This window comes from Stigmatopora argus, chromosome 6 (assembly GCF_051989625.1).
Source record: "Stigmatopora argus isolate UIUO_Sarg chromosome 6, RoL_Sarg_1.0, whole genome shotgun sequence".
Classification (NCBI taxonomy): Eukaryota; Metazoa; Chordata; class Actinopteri; order Syngnathiformes; family Syngnathidae; genus Stigmatopora; species Stigmatopora argus.
In genome coordinates, this window is record NC_135392.1 from 3,743,761 (window position 1) to 3,758,806 (window position 15,046).

General features: G+C 40.4%; 1 protein-coding gene across 1 annotated transcript; it reads left to right on the forward strand.

Moving 5' to 3' along the window:
- The first annotated feature begins 807 nt into the window (after window positions 1-807).
- igsf8 (immunoglobulin superfamily, member 8) lies at window positions 808-14,819 on the forward strand. Its single transcript, XM_077603838.1, has 8 exons — window positions 808-960; window positions 1,082-1,215; window positions 3,621-4,001; window positions 5,832-6,299; window positions 8,419-8,597; window positions 9,752-10,004; window positions 10,869-11,303; window positions 12,527-14,819. Exons 2-8 carry the CDS (start codon window positions 1,170-1,172, stop codon window positions 12,649-12,651), a joined length of 1,887 nt encoding a protein of 628 aa, XP_077459964.1. The 5' UTR covers window positions 808-960; window positions 1,082-1,169; the 3' UTR covers window positions 12,652-14,819.
- Window positions 14,820-15,046: the final 227 nt, after the last annotated feature.

Here is a 15,046-nt window from a genome sequence, read left to right on the forward strand (position 1 = left end):
GGATGCCACCGTAAGTTGTGGTATGTCATTTTTATGTTTGATGTTCATTTATGAAATGCAGTACAAAAGGAAGACATATGAAATGGATGTTATAATCATGATTTCTTATGTTAAATGTGTACATACTATGATGTAGATGTTGGGCAATTGTGCTGGGTGTTGTGAATGGCATGTGTTCGCTGCCCTCTTGTGGAAAGCCTGCAGAAAAGCCCCCCTTGACCAAACATAATGTTTACGATGGAAATTAATGCGACTTAGATCAAGATGACTGTGCTGTTGACAATCCACTTTTAAATGTGTATTATTTTAATGATAGTGAAGGTCAAAATATAGGTGTATATTGGTGAAAATATTTCGGTTACTGTTTGAGTGAAACTTAAAAGTTAAAGACTGGTTGGAGATGCATATACACAAAGTACTTAAAATATTCTTACGCGTGAAAATTCTTAAGTAGAATACGTAAAGTATTGTTACGTTATAAAATAGGTAATGATCTATTTTACATACTGTAGCATTTTTGACTTATTATTACTAGTATATATTATTATTACTAGTATATTATTATTATTACTATACGTAATTACTATTGCTATTACTATTGCTATTATTTTTATAATTATTATATTATTGACATAATAACTCGCCTAAAGTAACGCTAAAATCTTCAGAAAACATGAAAACGAAAAAATATACAGTAGAGTAAACTATTTCCGGTAGTGGCCAAAAATCCAGGAGTATCCTTTCTCTGGCGCCCTCTGCTGTTTTGGATGATCACTCCTTTGACCAATGGTTCCGATGTATCTTCTTTGAAGCGGTTTGAGCTCCTCCCCCGAGTCTGCCCAACTGCAACGATGAAGATGCGAACCACTTGGAAACGAAACTCCCTCCATCAAAACGGAACATTATAACTTTTAATCGGACTATTTCCACGCCTGTTCTTCCTGCTACGTCTAGACTCCGGTACCGATCGTTTTTTTAATAGATCGGGAAAGACGAATGAAAACATGGCGTTGGGAATCCCGACGCGTCAATATATGCTCGTGTCATTCATTTTTTTAAATTGTTATTATTTTGTCCATAGGGCGTTTGGAAAGGTTCGAGGCGGGATGAGCGGCGACGAGGAGCACCCGAGACGGCAATAACACGCGGAGGAACGCCAAAAAAGCGCCATGGATGGGATAAAAACCACTTTAGTGTTCATCTCTGTGTATTACGGTGAGCTACGAAACGTGGAAATCGATTGTGCGTGCTCGCGTGCACGTTTCACTACTCGTCGGCCACGCGCATTTTTGTTTTCTGGCTTCTTTGGTGCACTTGTCGTCCGATGCAGCCATTTTAACGGGATGCTCGTTTTCGGTGATTTAAGGGTGCGTGGATTATGCAACATGCGCCCAGACGAATTGAGCATGACTGGAATATGAATCAAAGCATGCTCGCTTCAAATCGAAACCAATTGGGTGTCATACACTGCAAAATTGATCATTTTCTATAGGGAGTTTGTTCAGTCAGTTTGCTTTGGAAAAAAAGTCCCCTTTTGATGATGTCATCTTAAATTTCCAAAATGTGGGTGCTTAACTGGTTTTACATTGGCCATCAGTTTTTACTGCATAAAACACTCAATCTGTGGAATTATCACAACAGCTTTTGGAATGTTCTACTGAAACTTTTGGAATACATTATCCTCACAAGGGTCGCAGGGGGTGTTGGAGCCTATCCCACGTTTCCGATTCGGTGGCCGGCCAATCGCAAGGCACGAAAGGACAGACAATGCTTCACGCTCACGTTTGTTTTAGTGTTCAACTAGGTAGCCTAGGTTTCATGTTTTTGGGATGTGGGAGGAAACCGGAGTACCCGGAGAAAAGCCACGCAAGCCCGGGTAAAACATGCAAACTCCACACAAACCCTCGACCCCAGAATTGTTAGGCTGACGCGCTAATGGCTGGTTAAAGATGGATTTGTTGTCTATCGCTCTGAAGAAATGTTTTTTTTAGATATAGTTGCAAAGCTGAATGTGATTTAGGCTTTCTATTTTTTTATTTCATCACATTAACAATTTAATATGAAGAGAATTAAGTATTGTATCGTCAGGCAGTGCATTATTAGAGATAAAATCATTTTTTGATGTAAGCAGAATATTACAAGGGTAAAGTTGTCCTTTTTATGTTGATCGTTTTACAGAAATGCGTCATTTTTTAAAGTGGGAATTTTACAAAAACATTTTTTTTAAAGTGGGAATTTTACAAGAACATTTTTTAAAGTGGGAATTTTACGAAAACATTTTTAAAGTGGGAATTTTACGAAAACAAAGTCCTATTTTAATGATGAAAAGTTTTAGAATCGTCTAATATTTTTTTTACCATAATGAAAATCAAGATCTGATGAAGTAGTTTTTAAAGGCATGTCGTATGAGACAGTAAAAAAGTAAATTAATGTAAAAAAGTCAATAATATAATTATTAATAGTTTTAAAAACGTTAAATTAAGATTTTTCCGCTGTAAAAAGTTTCAATTATTTAAAAAAAAAAAGAATGCAAAAAGCACATTACCAATACCATATTAACATGCTCTGTCATTATTTTTTTATGAGTTTGTGGGAGGAAACCAAAAATATGAATTCCGTTTCAAATCCATTAACAGCTTGCTGAAATCGAAAGTGTTTGCATTAAAGTACTTTGTGGTTGCAATGTGAGAGCAGCAAACTGACTTTCGGAAATAACATGGCTACCAACACCACATCCTTGGACTTGTGCATTGCTATTCTCTCATTCTTTGTATTTATTATCTTGCTTTTGCGAGCAAATCCGAGTCCCACGCCCAACGTCGAGGCCCGAATAATCCAGACGCAGTTGAGTATTGTCACAAAACGCGCGTCGTAGCTTCCCAGTCCCTTGTTAATTAGGTCTCGATCCGCTTAAGCCTCCCGGCTCAACCCCCCGCGTGCGTCATTATCCACGGGCGTGTCATCACGGTGACGCGCCGGCTCGCCCGACGGCGTGTTGTAAGCTCGCCCACGTTTACGCATACACGCCCCGTCATTCAGGTTTGTTCAGGTTGTAATCCATTTTAGGCGAGGTTAAAGCCAGTTGCAACAAAAACAAAACATCGCCATCATGGCGAATTGATTCCTTTGCGTTTGCCACTGATGGCAGATTAAGATGAAAATCCTCTCCGGGGCAAAAATCCAACGATAAAGTGTGCGTCCTTTTAAATGGAATCATTGTTTCGGCCCAAATAAAAACGAAAAAAAGGGATCAACACCAGCAAATGACTTTTTTTCACTCATTGGCTGCCATAATACAATTTAAACCGAATATATCAATAATTAGTCAGTTAATCCTTTTTTTTTTCTGGGTTCTTCGATTTCTTCCGAAAACATGAATGCTAAGTTAATTTAGCACTTTAAATTGCCACTATTTGCGATTGGTTGTCTGTCATTTCGTGTCCTGCGATTGGCTGACCACCTATTCAGGCTGTCTTGGTGCCCGTAGTTAGCTAGAATAAGCTCCAGCACCCCCCGTGACCTTTGTGGGGATGGGCGGTTCGGAAAATGAAAGAATTGTAAACATGGGCATGAAGACGTTGTGAATATTGCGAATAATTTCCATTGTCTTTGGCTCGCAGTGCTCCATTTGGCGGCGTCCCGCGAGGTGACCGTCCCCGAAGGACCGCTGTACCGCGTCGCCGGATTCTCCGTTTCCCTGCCCTGCGCCGTCTCCGGCTACGAAGGCCCACGAACGCAAGATTTCGAGTGGTTCTTGTACCGAGACGACTCTGGCGGCAGGCAGATCGGAGTGGTGTCCACCAAAGACAAAGGCTTCCCCTACGCCCCCTTCCAAGCCCGGGTGAGGAACGGGGAAGTGAGGGTGGACCGAGACTCCGGCGACCACGTGAGGCTGGTGTTGCAAAGGCTGCGCCCTGACGACCAGGGCAAATACGAATGCTACACGCCGAGCACGGACAACCTTTACCAGGGATCCTACAGCGGCTCGGTTGTCGTCAAAGGTAAAACGGGCGCCGTGCTGCACATGATCTATATTTAATTAATTCATCTTTTAAACAACGAAGAGTCTCGCCTAACAAATAATGTCAAACACATGCAAAGATTTGAGGGAAAAGTACATACGGTAGATATTAGCACAAAATTGAATGCAAAATATTGTTCAAATATGTTAAACTCATTGAACAATATGTATTGAAGATGCAAAAGTATTTCAGCAGAACACAAATTCTGTACAAATAAAATTTAAAATTATATTAAATATAATGTTGATTAGGTTAGAACTTTATTTCATCCCGTATTCAGGAAATTTCTTGGTTGCAGTAGCAAAACAGTAACAAGCACAGACACAGAAGACATTGTAGACCTAGGTCAAAAAACTGGAGCCACACACAGGAAGTCCACAAGGTGGGGACCTTCTGCAGACAGACTGAGGTTAATTGTTACATCATGCGAATTATATGAAGACCAAAAGGTCAACATACATTATGGAGTTAAATGCAAATGTAAAATAATACAATTTAAATCTAATATGTCAATAATAGAGCTAAAATAGGTTTTAAAATTGCTTTATTTTCTTTCTTTTTATTTACAACAGTTACTGTTAGTTTTGACTGAGTATAAAATGAATGCACAATATTGTGATCGGATCTTATTTCCACAAAGATGATAATAACCACGTATCTCCAAAAGCTGTAAAACGGGTTGGATTACTTCCAGATTGGTCATACTGATTGTTACATTCCACTTGACTCCAAATGGCATCGCTAACTTGTATCACCAGGGCAAACACAAACACAAAGCACTTGTTCTATCACGCATGTTTCTGCTAGTATGCAACAGCAAGTTTAGTCTTACTATATTTTCTCGCATATAAGCTGTATCCTTAAAATTGCCTTAAAATAGTTGAATTTTACAATTTCTCTCGTATAAGCTGCCCTATGATTCACAAATTTCACCTCCATGTTCATGGTTTTAATAGGGAGTACAAATGTGTTACTTTGAAGGGAAAACCTTAAGAAAAATTATTGCATGTGGTATTTTTGAGATAGTGGAAAAATCGATAGCTGGATTAGATATAATATTTAGATTTTTTTATAAATGGATTAAAAGAACTGGATTAAAATCCCTGAATATTCTTTTTTTATAGATCTAAAACAATGTTTATTTTAGTTTTTTTAAACTATATTTTTAGATTTTACAAAATGATATTTGAACTAAAAACACAGAAAAAATGATTAATAAATTACAATTATTGATTTAAAAAGGGGAAAATCAGGAAATTTAATATACTACATCTATACACTTCATTTTAATTTGATCCTAAAACAGAAAGTCGGCACTCATGATTTACCTTCTCGGGCCGCACAAAATCATGCGGCGGGCCAGATTTGGCCCCTGGGCCGCCACTTTGACACCTGTGACGTAGACAAATTCAAAAAGGAAGTCAGGTGAGCAGTACAACCAGGAAGTGTGTCCATAGCGGTCTAATTTGTCATCCCTAGGTCGTTTTATGCAAGATACGTTTTTTTCTTCTTGAATTTCATTCATAGACGTCAAAATACATTTTGTTTTATCTGTTTATCTTTTCTCAATTTAGAAAATTGACCGTAACGGCCACATTGTCTTGCTTTATGGTGTTTCGTGCATCTCTAGTCTAATTTATGCGCATATAAGCCGTACCCTTGATTCAGTCATAAATTTTTTTAGCGACAAATTTGGCGTAGATGCGAGAAAATCCAGTAGTCTCACAGTTCTCAGACCATATTAATGTGATATATTTCTTATGGCGGCGGCCAATTAGAATGAAATGTCCCTCTTTTGACCACGTGCAGTGATCCCCGACACACTCCGGATAAGCTACACCCGCTCCCTGACGGGGCAACCCCTCCCCGAGGGCGCCGAATTAACCCTGACGTGCTCGGCCAGCATCGGCTCGGAGCAGCTTACCCACCTGTCCGTCACGTTCGGGAAACGCGGAGGCCCGGCGGCTTCGGGCGGCGCGGCGGGACCGCCGGAACTCAGCACCGTACGCGAGATCATCTCCATCGACAAGATGCTGGGCGTGGTGCCGGGGCGCGCCTACAAGAAGCGCTACGACGACGGCGACGTGACGCTGGAGAAACGCAACGGCGACGGCGATGGCCAGGACATCTACGTGATGAAGATGAGGGTGCTGCAGCCCGAAGACACAGGGGCGTATTTCTGCGAGGCCGCGCAGTGGATTCGCGACCCGGATCGCTCGTGGCAGAAGATTGCTTACAGGACGCTGGACATTGGCAACCTGACCATTAAGCAACTGTGTGAGTACTTATACTGAATTTCCTACAAATTAGATTATCGTATTTTTCTGTCTGACCAAATAACGCACATTGAAGAGGAAAAAAACGGATGTCGCAATTTAGGGAAGGCAAATATACCGTGGTATGTTACATGGTTATAAATAGTTAAATGGAGAACAATGGGCTAAATAGACCTCTGTTAATGTAAAATCTACAGTTTTTTGGATAACTTTAGGCTAAAAAACATTCTTTAAGTGGTCGAGAAAAATCAAAATTGTATATAAGTTGGACTTGAGTGCAAGTCGTATTTTAGAGAGCGCAGTTTTTTATTTGATCAGAAAACAAGCACAAACATACTATAGTATGTTAAATGGTTATTAATTGTTAATTTGAAAACAACGAGCTGAATGGGCCCCTATTAATGTAAAAAAAAAAATCAGGTAACTATAACTTAATAAAAAAGTAAGTAGGAATTATATAGCATAAGTTGCAATTGGGTATTACTCGCAAACTATGAAAAAAGTGCCACTTATAGTCCGGTAAATTCCAAGAAACACTTTTTTTTAAAACAGTCAGTTGCACGCATGCATCTATCGCTTGTAAACATTGAGATGCACTAAAGAGTAGCTTTGTAGTAGTTAAAAAAAATAATACCAACCTTTATCGTTGCCTGCCTGTTGAAGTTTTTCCTCACCATGACTCAAGAGAAAAAATTTAACAAGATTGTCTTTACTGGAATTGGCATGATAAATGTGTTGCATTTACCTTCAACATTTCTGCAAGTCGATACTGTGCCAGCAGAGAGTGGTAAATTGATTCTAATAATTGATTGGATGTGTTAGTTACGCGTTATGCGTAGGTCCATGTGTTTTGCAGGTTAGCATATAGATAACGGTTCGTTGGAGCTACTGCTGAGACTTTATCGTGGCGAAACGACCAAGCTGTGGCAGAGCCACTCACTCAACAAGCCAAAGTATAAAAAGAAATACGGTTCTTTTAAGATGGAATGGCTGTCAGAGTATGTGCAAATAGAAGAACAAGCGGTGAAATTGGGTGAGAAAGGTCTCCTCTGCAAAACATGCAGCGGAGCTAAAGTTATAAGTGAGTTTTCAGATGGGAAAATATTGCATTTAAATGGCAGCTTGGCTATCTCAAGTGATACATTCAGCAGAAAAGTTATTTGAATAGAAATCAGGTCAAGTTTACGTCAGATTTATGCAAATTCTAGCGATATTTATTAATTTATAGATATTAATCATTAAATTTGATTATGACTAGATCATTTATGGGTAGTACACATGCACCTGCTTATGGGAGATGTGATACTTGGTGCGTGCCCATAGCGAGCACTTATGCTGTTGCTCACAGTGGTCCTCGGTGTGCTCAGGAAGGTTGTCTGTATGCCCAGACATATCAAAAATTAGAGGGAACAAGCAGTAGTTTTCTCAAATTTCTTTGCTAAGAGGATTGCTGCTGTATTGAAGGGATGACATTGAAAAACATGTTCTGATTTGTAACTGTGGCGCAAGCCAGCAATGTGGCTCCGTTAGACTCTTTCCAGAATTCTCAGCCAAAAGTGTGGATGATTTTTTTTCCAGTTTCCCTCTTTTTGCCTACTGCTTGATTAGGCATACTGAATGCTCTTCTATTTCTTTGCCCACCTGGCTAGTTCAGAAGTGAATCCCCCGACACGCTCTTTCTATCTCATTGATGATGATCCAACCGAATGCGGCGGGTCAATATCAGCCGGTTTCCTCGGCCTAGCTTTCGGTCAAATCCACTGGATTAAATATTCTTTTCACCCACCTCGCGCGTATCCACACTTGGGATTTGTACTTTCCTTTCAACTTTACATCTTCTGGGAACAGCTAATTTTCTGGGTTGTGCACGTCATAGATGTAGGTCGAGCGAACGGTTGTACGCTTGCTTTATAAAATGTGCTGAATGGGAATTGAATCCAGAACAATGCCTGATTATATTGTCGGGTCCGCGCAGGACCTTCCTCTTTTGTTCCCGAGGACAATGCGGGTATTGTTATTATATTAAAAACGGTAGACACGCACAAACAAATGACGGGCAGGGTTTATTTGGAGCGGATCTGGATGATGATTTTAAAATGTAAACTCTCTCCGTCCAACAGCCGAGTCGATGAGCGTGACATCATCACCTCAAGGTGAGGTGACCCTGCAAGTGGGTTCGCCTCTTCTTCTGATCTGCAAGATCAACGGGCTGCCTTCCGAGGTCAACTCGGGCCTGCAGGTCCAGTGGATGAAGAGGGGGTCCGCCAGTGGGGAGCTGCTCGGGTCCGGAGGCATGGAGGTAAGAATGTTGGGATGTCATGAAAGAAATTTGCAGAAAAATTAGAGTAGAGATGCCCACTGGTAGCTGTCCGTGTTTTAGAAATAAATAAAAATATTTATTGGAATTTTGAAATGACCACTTTGTTATTACTATAAGTCTTTTATTAACAATACTTGATTGTAGCATCTTACAAAAAGTTAATATCTTGAAATACACTCAACAAGCAAACAAATTTCAGTGCAATGACAGAAGGCTGGGTTTGTTAAGAAGTCATCATTGCGCAAAATGGGGTTAAAATATGTACGCGTTTTGTACTTTCTTGGATCGGTTTCTGTTTTAGCCTGGCGACCCGCCAAGCTTATAAAGAGCTTGAGAATAACACATTTTAAAATATATAAAAGCGATTATTAGTTCTCCTTCAGGAAAACATTAGCTCCAGTTTTTTAGCTAGGTCTACAATGTCTTGTGTGTCTTGTGTCTATTTTGCTACTGCAACCAAGAAATTTACGAAATACGGGATGAAATCAAGTTCTAACCTGGTTGAATTTGTAAATTTTGTGTCATATTAATGAAATGATTCACTGTTTAATTACTGTTCTAGATTCCATATCCATAGATTAAAATTTTAGTTTACATGGTGATATGATGTTTGAGTAGAGTTGAGTGAAACCATTTTTTTAATCAATTCTGTGAACCCTCATTTTGGAAAAAAATATTTTCTCTTATTAATGAAGTGCCTGTCCGAAAGAATTCAGGAAAACATCAGCTCCAGTTTCTTACCTAGGTCTACAATGTCTTCTGTGTCTGTCTTGCTACTTACTGCAACCAAAAAATTTCCCGAATACGGGATGAAATAAAATTCTAACCTAACCTAGTTGAATTTGTACATTTAGTGTCATATTAATGTAATGATTTACTGTTTAATTACTGTTCTTGTATCCATATCCATAGCAATTTTAGTTTACATGGTGCTATGATGTTTGAGTAGAGTTGAGTGAACCAATTTTTTTTTAATCAATTCTGTGAACCCTCGTTTCGGGAAAAAATATTTTCTCTTATTAATGAAGTGCCTGTCGGGAAGAAACAGCCGATATTCCCCTAGAATAGCTGTTGTCTGGTGTTTTTTGGGATATTATTTTGTTTTGAGACTTGTTTTTTTTTGGTCTATTCAGGTGGAAGTGGCCAAGATGAGCCCAGACGGCGTGGTGAGCTGGGGCGACGACATCAGCCGATCCAGCGGCGGTTCTATGGAGAAAATGGGGGAGGCCAGCTACTGCCTGAAATTGTTCTCGGCCCAACCCTCCGACTCTGGAGTTTATCGCTGCGTGGTCAACGTTTACGCCGGCCGCACGATCCCCGCCCCTTCCACTCCGGCCACACTTACAGTGAGATCTGATGGCGTCACGGTCAATCTCAAGACCAAAGGTGAGAGAGCGGACTCGCACTAAGTTTACAGTCGTACCTCTACTTACGAAATTAATGGGTTACAGAACTTTTTTCAGAAGTTGAATATTTCGTAAGTAGATCAGCACTTTATATGTAAATTCGGTAATTCGTTCCACGGTCCTCAAAAAACTACCAACTCAACCCTTTAAAAATGTTCCAATTTTATATGGAAGATGCGAGAAATGCAAAAATGAAAGAAAATGACAAGAAAAGTATTTATTAATGTAATTAAATGAAGAACATGCACGCAAAAACTTCTATTTGTGCAGTAGTACAGTACAGTAAGGAAGAAGCTAACGTTGGCACAGAAACATGTGCACTTAAACAGACATCTAAACAACTTCAAATGAAGAATTCAAATCACTCGGCATTAAATACAACTTAAAAGGAGTAAAAGTTTCTTCATCTTGCCGTTTAGTACGGTAAGGCCATGCCAAGGAATCATCGCTTTTAATGCTTCCTTCTGCTTTAATAGCGTAGCGATGCTCGCAAGTGGGTTACAGCCAGTCGTATTGCCTTGCAGATGAATCACAGGGCCTGTTTATTCATTTCATTCGCTCTAAGATTTTAATTAAAGAACACCGTGACGACAAACGGCGCTGAAAAGAGTTATGTTCTGAAAGGCTCGAACTGGAAACAAACTGGGGCGCAATTATGTTACCAGGACATTTTCAAAATAACGGATACAGGAAATGCATTTACATTCAGAGGGATTTCGTAACCTGAAAATTTCGTACTTAGAGGCATTTCGTAAGTAGAGGTACGGCTGTATTTTGTATTGCCTCTTTGCCAAGGGCAGTGATATACGATATAGCTTCCGTTTGTTTTTGTTTTTTTTCCTAGACGTGGTTGTTTCGGCGAGTGCCCAGCTCGCCCGAGGCCCGCTGCTGAAACGAGGCAGCACCATCACCGTCCTTTGCACGGCCACCATCACCAGCACCGGCCCCGCCCGGGCTCAGGTGCAGTGGCTACGTTGGCCCATCCCGGAGCCGCCGACCAGGAACCCGACGCCGGAGCCGGTCGCCCAAGCGGAACCCCAAGCGGTGGCCGCGCTCACGTACGACGGCATCGTGGAGCTCTACGCCAACGGCAGCGAGGTCAGCGTGGACCGCGTGTCCGCCGTCACCTACCGGCTCAGAGTCCACGGCGCCGCCCTGGAGGATCAGGGCGTTTACGCATGCCGTGCCGAAGCCTGGGGGCGAGATCCGCACGGAGGATGGTACAACTCTGGGGTCGAGGCGGAGTCTAACGCAGTCACCGTTTACTTGTACGCCCGAGGTAAGACGGACACAAATTCATTTGTTTCACGGCGTTGTTAGTAGGATTGGGCGATCGTATGATCGTAATCATTGCTATCAAAATAAAATACTTTTTGCACGGCAACACGCTCGTAACATAACATGAACAAATTTAAATGAACTTGGATTACGATGCAGACACACTCAAAAATAAATTTAATCTAACCTAACACTAAACGTAATTCTAATTTTGTTTTAAATTTTGATACCTTTCTTCTCCTGTGTTGGCTCTATTTGCCCCGCCTCCACCCTGACTTTCAGATGCAACCTATCGAGGGTTATTTGCTTTTGCCTTCCCTTCAAAATATTCCAAAAATGATGCACACAAATGTCCTCACAATAGGATAACACACGACCACTTGCCAATGAGAAGTAGTATATACTCCTCTCGTATTAGCGATCGCTCCACCATTCGCATTGACTAACGGGAAAAAACACTGAAAAAATGCAACGCTCCGCCCAGTGCTCGTAGAGACATTACACGAGGGAGTTACGACCAGAGAGACAGTAGCCATGATGTTCTCATGAGCAGCCTCTCCGTGTGCGGTCGATTGGTCGCCGGTCTTTTGGTCGCCCCGACCGCGACAATGGGCGACCAAAAGACCGGCGACCAAAAGACCGGCGACAAAAAAAGGTAAAACAACACGTTCTACGCATCAATAAAAGCCAACAATGGCCATGAGCAGTTTCACTGAGCCGTCGTGTGAGTGTAGAAGAGTTTGTATGTACATGCGTTGTCCCTTTAAGAAGCAACGTCAGTCAGCGTCTTAACAAGTTCTCCAACAAAAAACAATAAAAGTCCGGGGAATTTGGAGCTTTTCTTTAGCCTAATAATTACTAGGGCATTAAGTATGACTAAATAGTCATTCGCAGTTTGTATTTAGGGAATTTGAGCAACGATTTAAATGGTAATTATCACTTACCTTCCGGGCGACCAAAAGACCGGTGACCAATCGGCCGTGTACCAGCCTCTCATGTCCGCTGTCTGCTCGTATATCAATATCTGTCTCCTACCTCAAGATAAATATTTGCCCGAAATTTTACTCGTATCTCAAATTGCTCGTATGTCGGGGCACTCGTATGTCGAGGTACCACTGGACTCTATTTTGAGAAGACCCCCTCATTTCAAATGAAGTTAACTCATTGGATTCAACATCTATCGCCGTCACCTTATGGTAAAATGAAACTGCTCCTATTCCGTAGTTGCCGACCTCCTCCTGATCCCCCTGGTGGTGGGCGTCTCATCCGCCCTGTTCGTGGGCATCACCATCGTTGCCACGGTGACCTGCTGCTTCATGAAGCGTCTCAACAAGCGAGCTCGGAGGTAACCATTTCCAAGTGGCCGACCCAGTCGGATGCCAAACCTTTTATACGCACGCCCTGGCTTTTTATTTTTATTTTTTTTATAAATACGTGACGAGAGCACCAGCACACTCCTCTTCGTCGTTAGTTTTTGCACGAGGCGTCGACTCTCCTCGTGAACTTCATCCACATGTTCTTCCCAAACAAACCACGCGAGCGGTCGCCGACTCGTTGAAGAAAAGATCGTTTTTCATTCCTTCTTTTGGGGGGAGAAACCGTTGGCTGCACTGAACTCAGGAATGTTAGCGCAAACTTCCATTTTTGTTTGCAAAGAAATGAATTGTGCAAATTTCGAAGAAAAGTCGAGAAAAAAACGGGACCAAAACCACTTGTTGTTTTTGCTCCAATGGGTTTTATTTTATTTTCTCACAGTTTTACTCACGAATGAGCTTCGAGGCAAAGCTGTAATTCCCGCCTCTGAGTGTTTGCTGTTTATTTCAAATTTGCACTTGTTTCACTGTTTTAACAGCACGTCGTTGTGGATTTTTTTTCTTCTTTCTATCCAGTTGTATTGCGTATTTAGGTGTCTTAAATTTATTCCTTTTTATTACTTTTTTGGAGAGGCGCTATTGTTTGTGAGTTCTATTTCTTTCAGGAAAAAGACAGTTTTTTGCGGTAGGCAAAGAAGATCTCGGACATGTAAGAATAATTTTTACTTTTAATTAAAGAAATTGTTAAAGAGAAGAATAATTGCACATTATATAAATTTGGAAATTTGGAGGTTGAGTTTACACTGATTAATATTTCTTTAAAGTTGCTTTGTAATAAGATGAACACTTTTTTGCTAAAAGAGCAATGACACTATTTCCATATGAACTATTTTTTTCTTGAATTATAAAAAAAAAATTCTAATAAGTTGAGTTTTCAATAAGCAAGCAAGACATGAAGTTTAAAAACAAATCTAAATTTTGAAAGAAAAAAAATAACATTCCACCATTGTCCCCAAAATCCCAATATTTATTATCTCACACCTTTAAAAAAAACCTTTGGTTTAATCTGTCTTTTTTTCTGAAACAAAAAAAAAGTGCAACATTATTCTTGTTGTATTATGACTGTCAATCTTTCAATTTTTACTTCTACTCACTCCCCCCGAAAAAAATCTAATATTGGACCATTAAAATAAAAATAAAAAAATCAACTTAGATTTAAATTTAGGCCTTTTGTTGAAAAGCAAACATACTTTGTGCATCGAAAAGATTTTTCAAAACCCGTCTCTGAAGCCACTGTTTGAGGAAGCGAACTCGTTTCCTTATGTTTACTTGATATGTTAATTTCCGGGTGACTTTTCTTGACTTTGGTCAAAAGACTAAAAGCGGACAAACTGTGCTGTGATGGATTTTTTTCCCCGTAAATGTGCGTGTCTTGTTGCACAAATATAACAGCAAAGCTATTGTTGTCCTACACTAAACCTTCGTGTTGACACTTGAAAACATGTACGAAAAAATGAGCTTCATTTTTGCGTTAAAAAAAAAAGTACTATATTTTCCGGACTATAAATTGCACTTTTTTCATAGTTTTTCTGGGCCTACGACTAATTCTCAAGTGCGTTTTTTTTCTTCTGACCACCGACAGCCTGTTATGTTGTTTTTATCCTATAATTATATGACAACTGTTATCAGATAGCTATTTAGCCTGTTGTAATATTGTTACTTTTATAAAATTGCTCTCCCAACAATACGACTTATACACCAGTGAGACTTCCTATTTTGGCTAGCGCGATTTATAGTCCGGAAAATACGGTACTTTGTTCTCTTGGTGTATATTTTTTGGCATCGTCTCCTAATGCCTGCTTATTAATGTCGCTCACGAACGTTGGAGAATAAAAATCACGGCATCCCCAGCCTTTTTGCTCCAGATCAACCCACTCAAAGCGGATTTTTTAGGTTTTTTTTTTTTTTTCGCACCACCCGCATTAGCACAGATGTGCGCGCAAGCACAGCCTTGCTGGACAACGGGGGCGATAATCCCAGTTGAGAACGTTCCACCCCCACACAAGCACCAAGAGAACATGTGCTCGCGCGTCAAAGTCTTTGCTGTGTCTTTTGCATGGTGTTTCTCCCACTGTCCTTGAATGAATCTTGAAAAGATTGTTCATGGTGCTTTTTGTGAATAATAAATCGTTACGCGGGTGTCATTTTTGCTTTAATGTGATTCCGACTAGGTTTAGGGTTTATAATGAGATTTTGAACTACGTTTGGGGTTCAAAATGAGATTTTGAACTACTTTTAGGGTTTAAAAATGAAATTTCAAATTACGTTTGGGGTTTTAAAATGAGATTTCAAAGTACGTTTGGGGTTTGAAAATGAAATTTCAATTTACGTTTGGGTTTTTAAAAGGAAATTTCAAATTACGTTTGGTGGT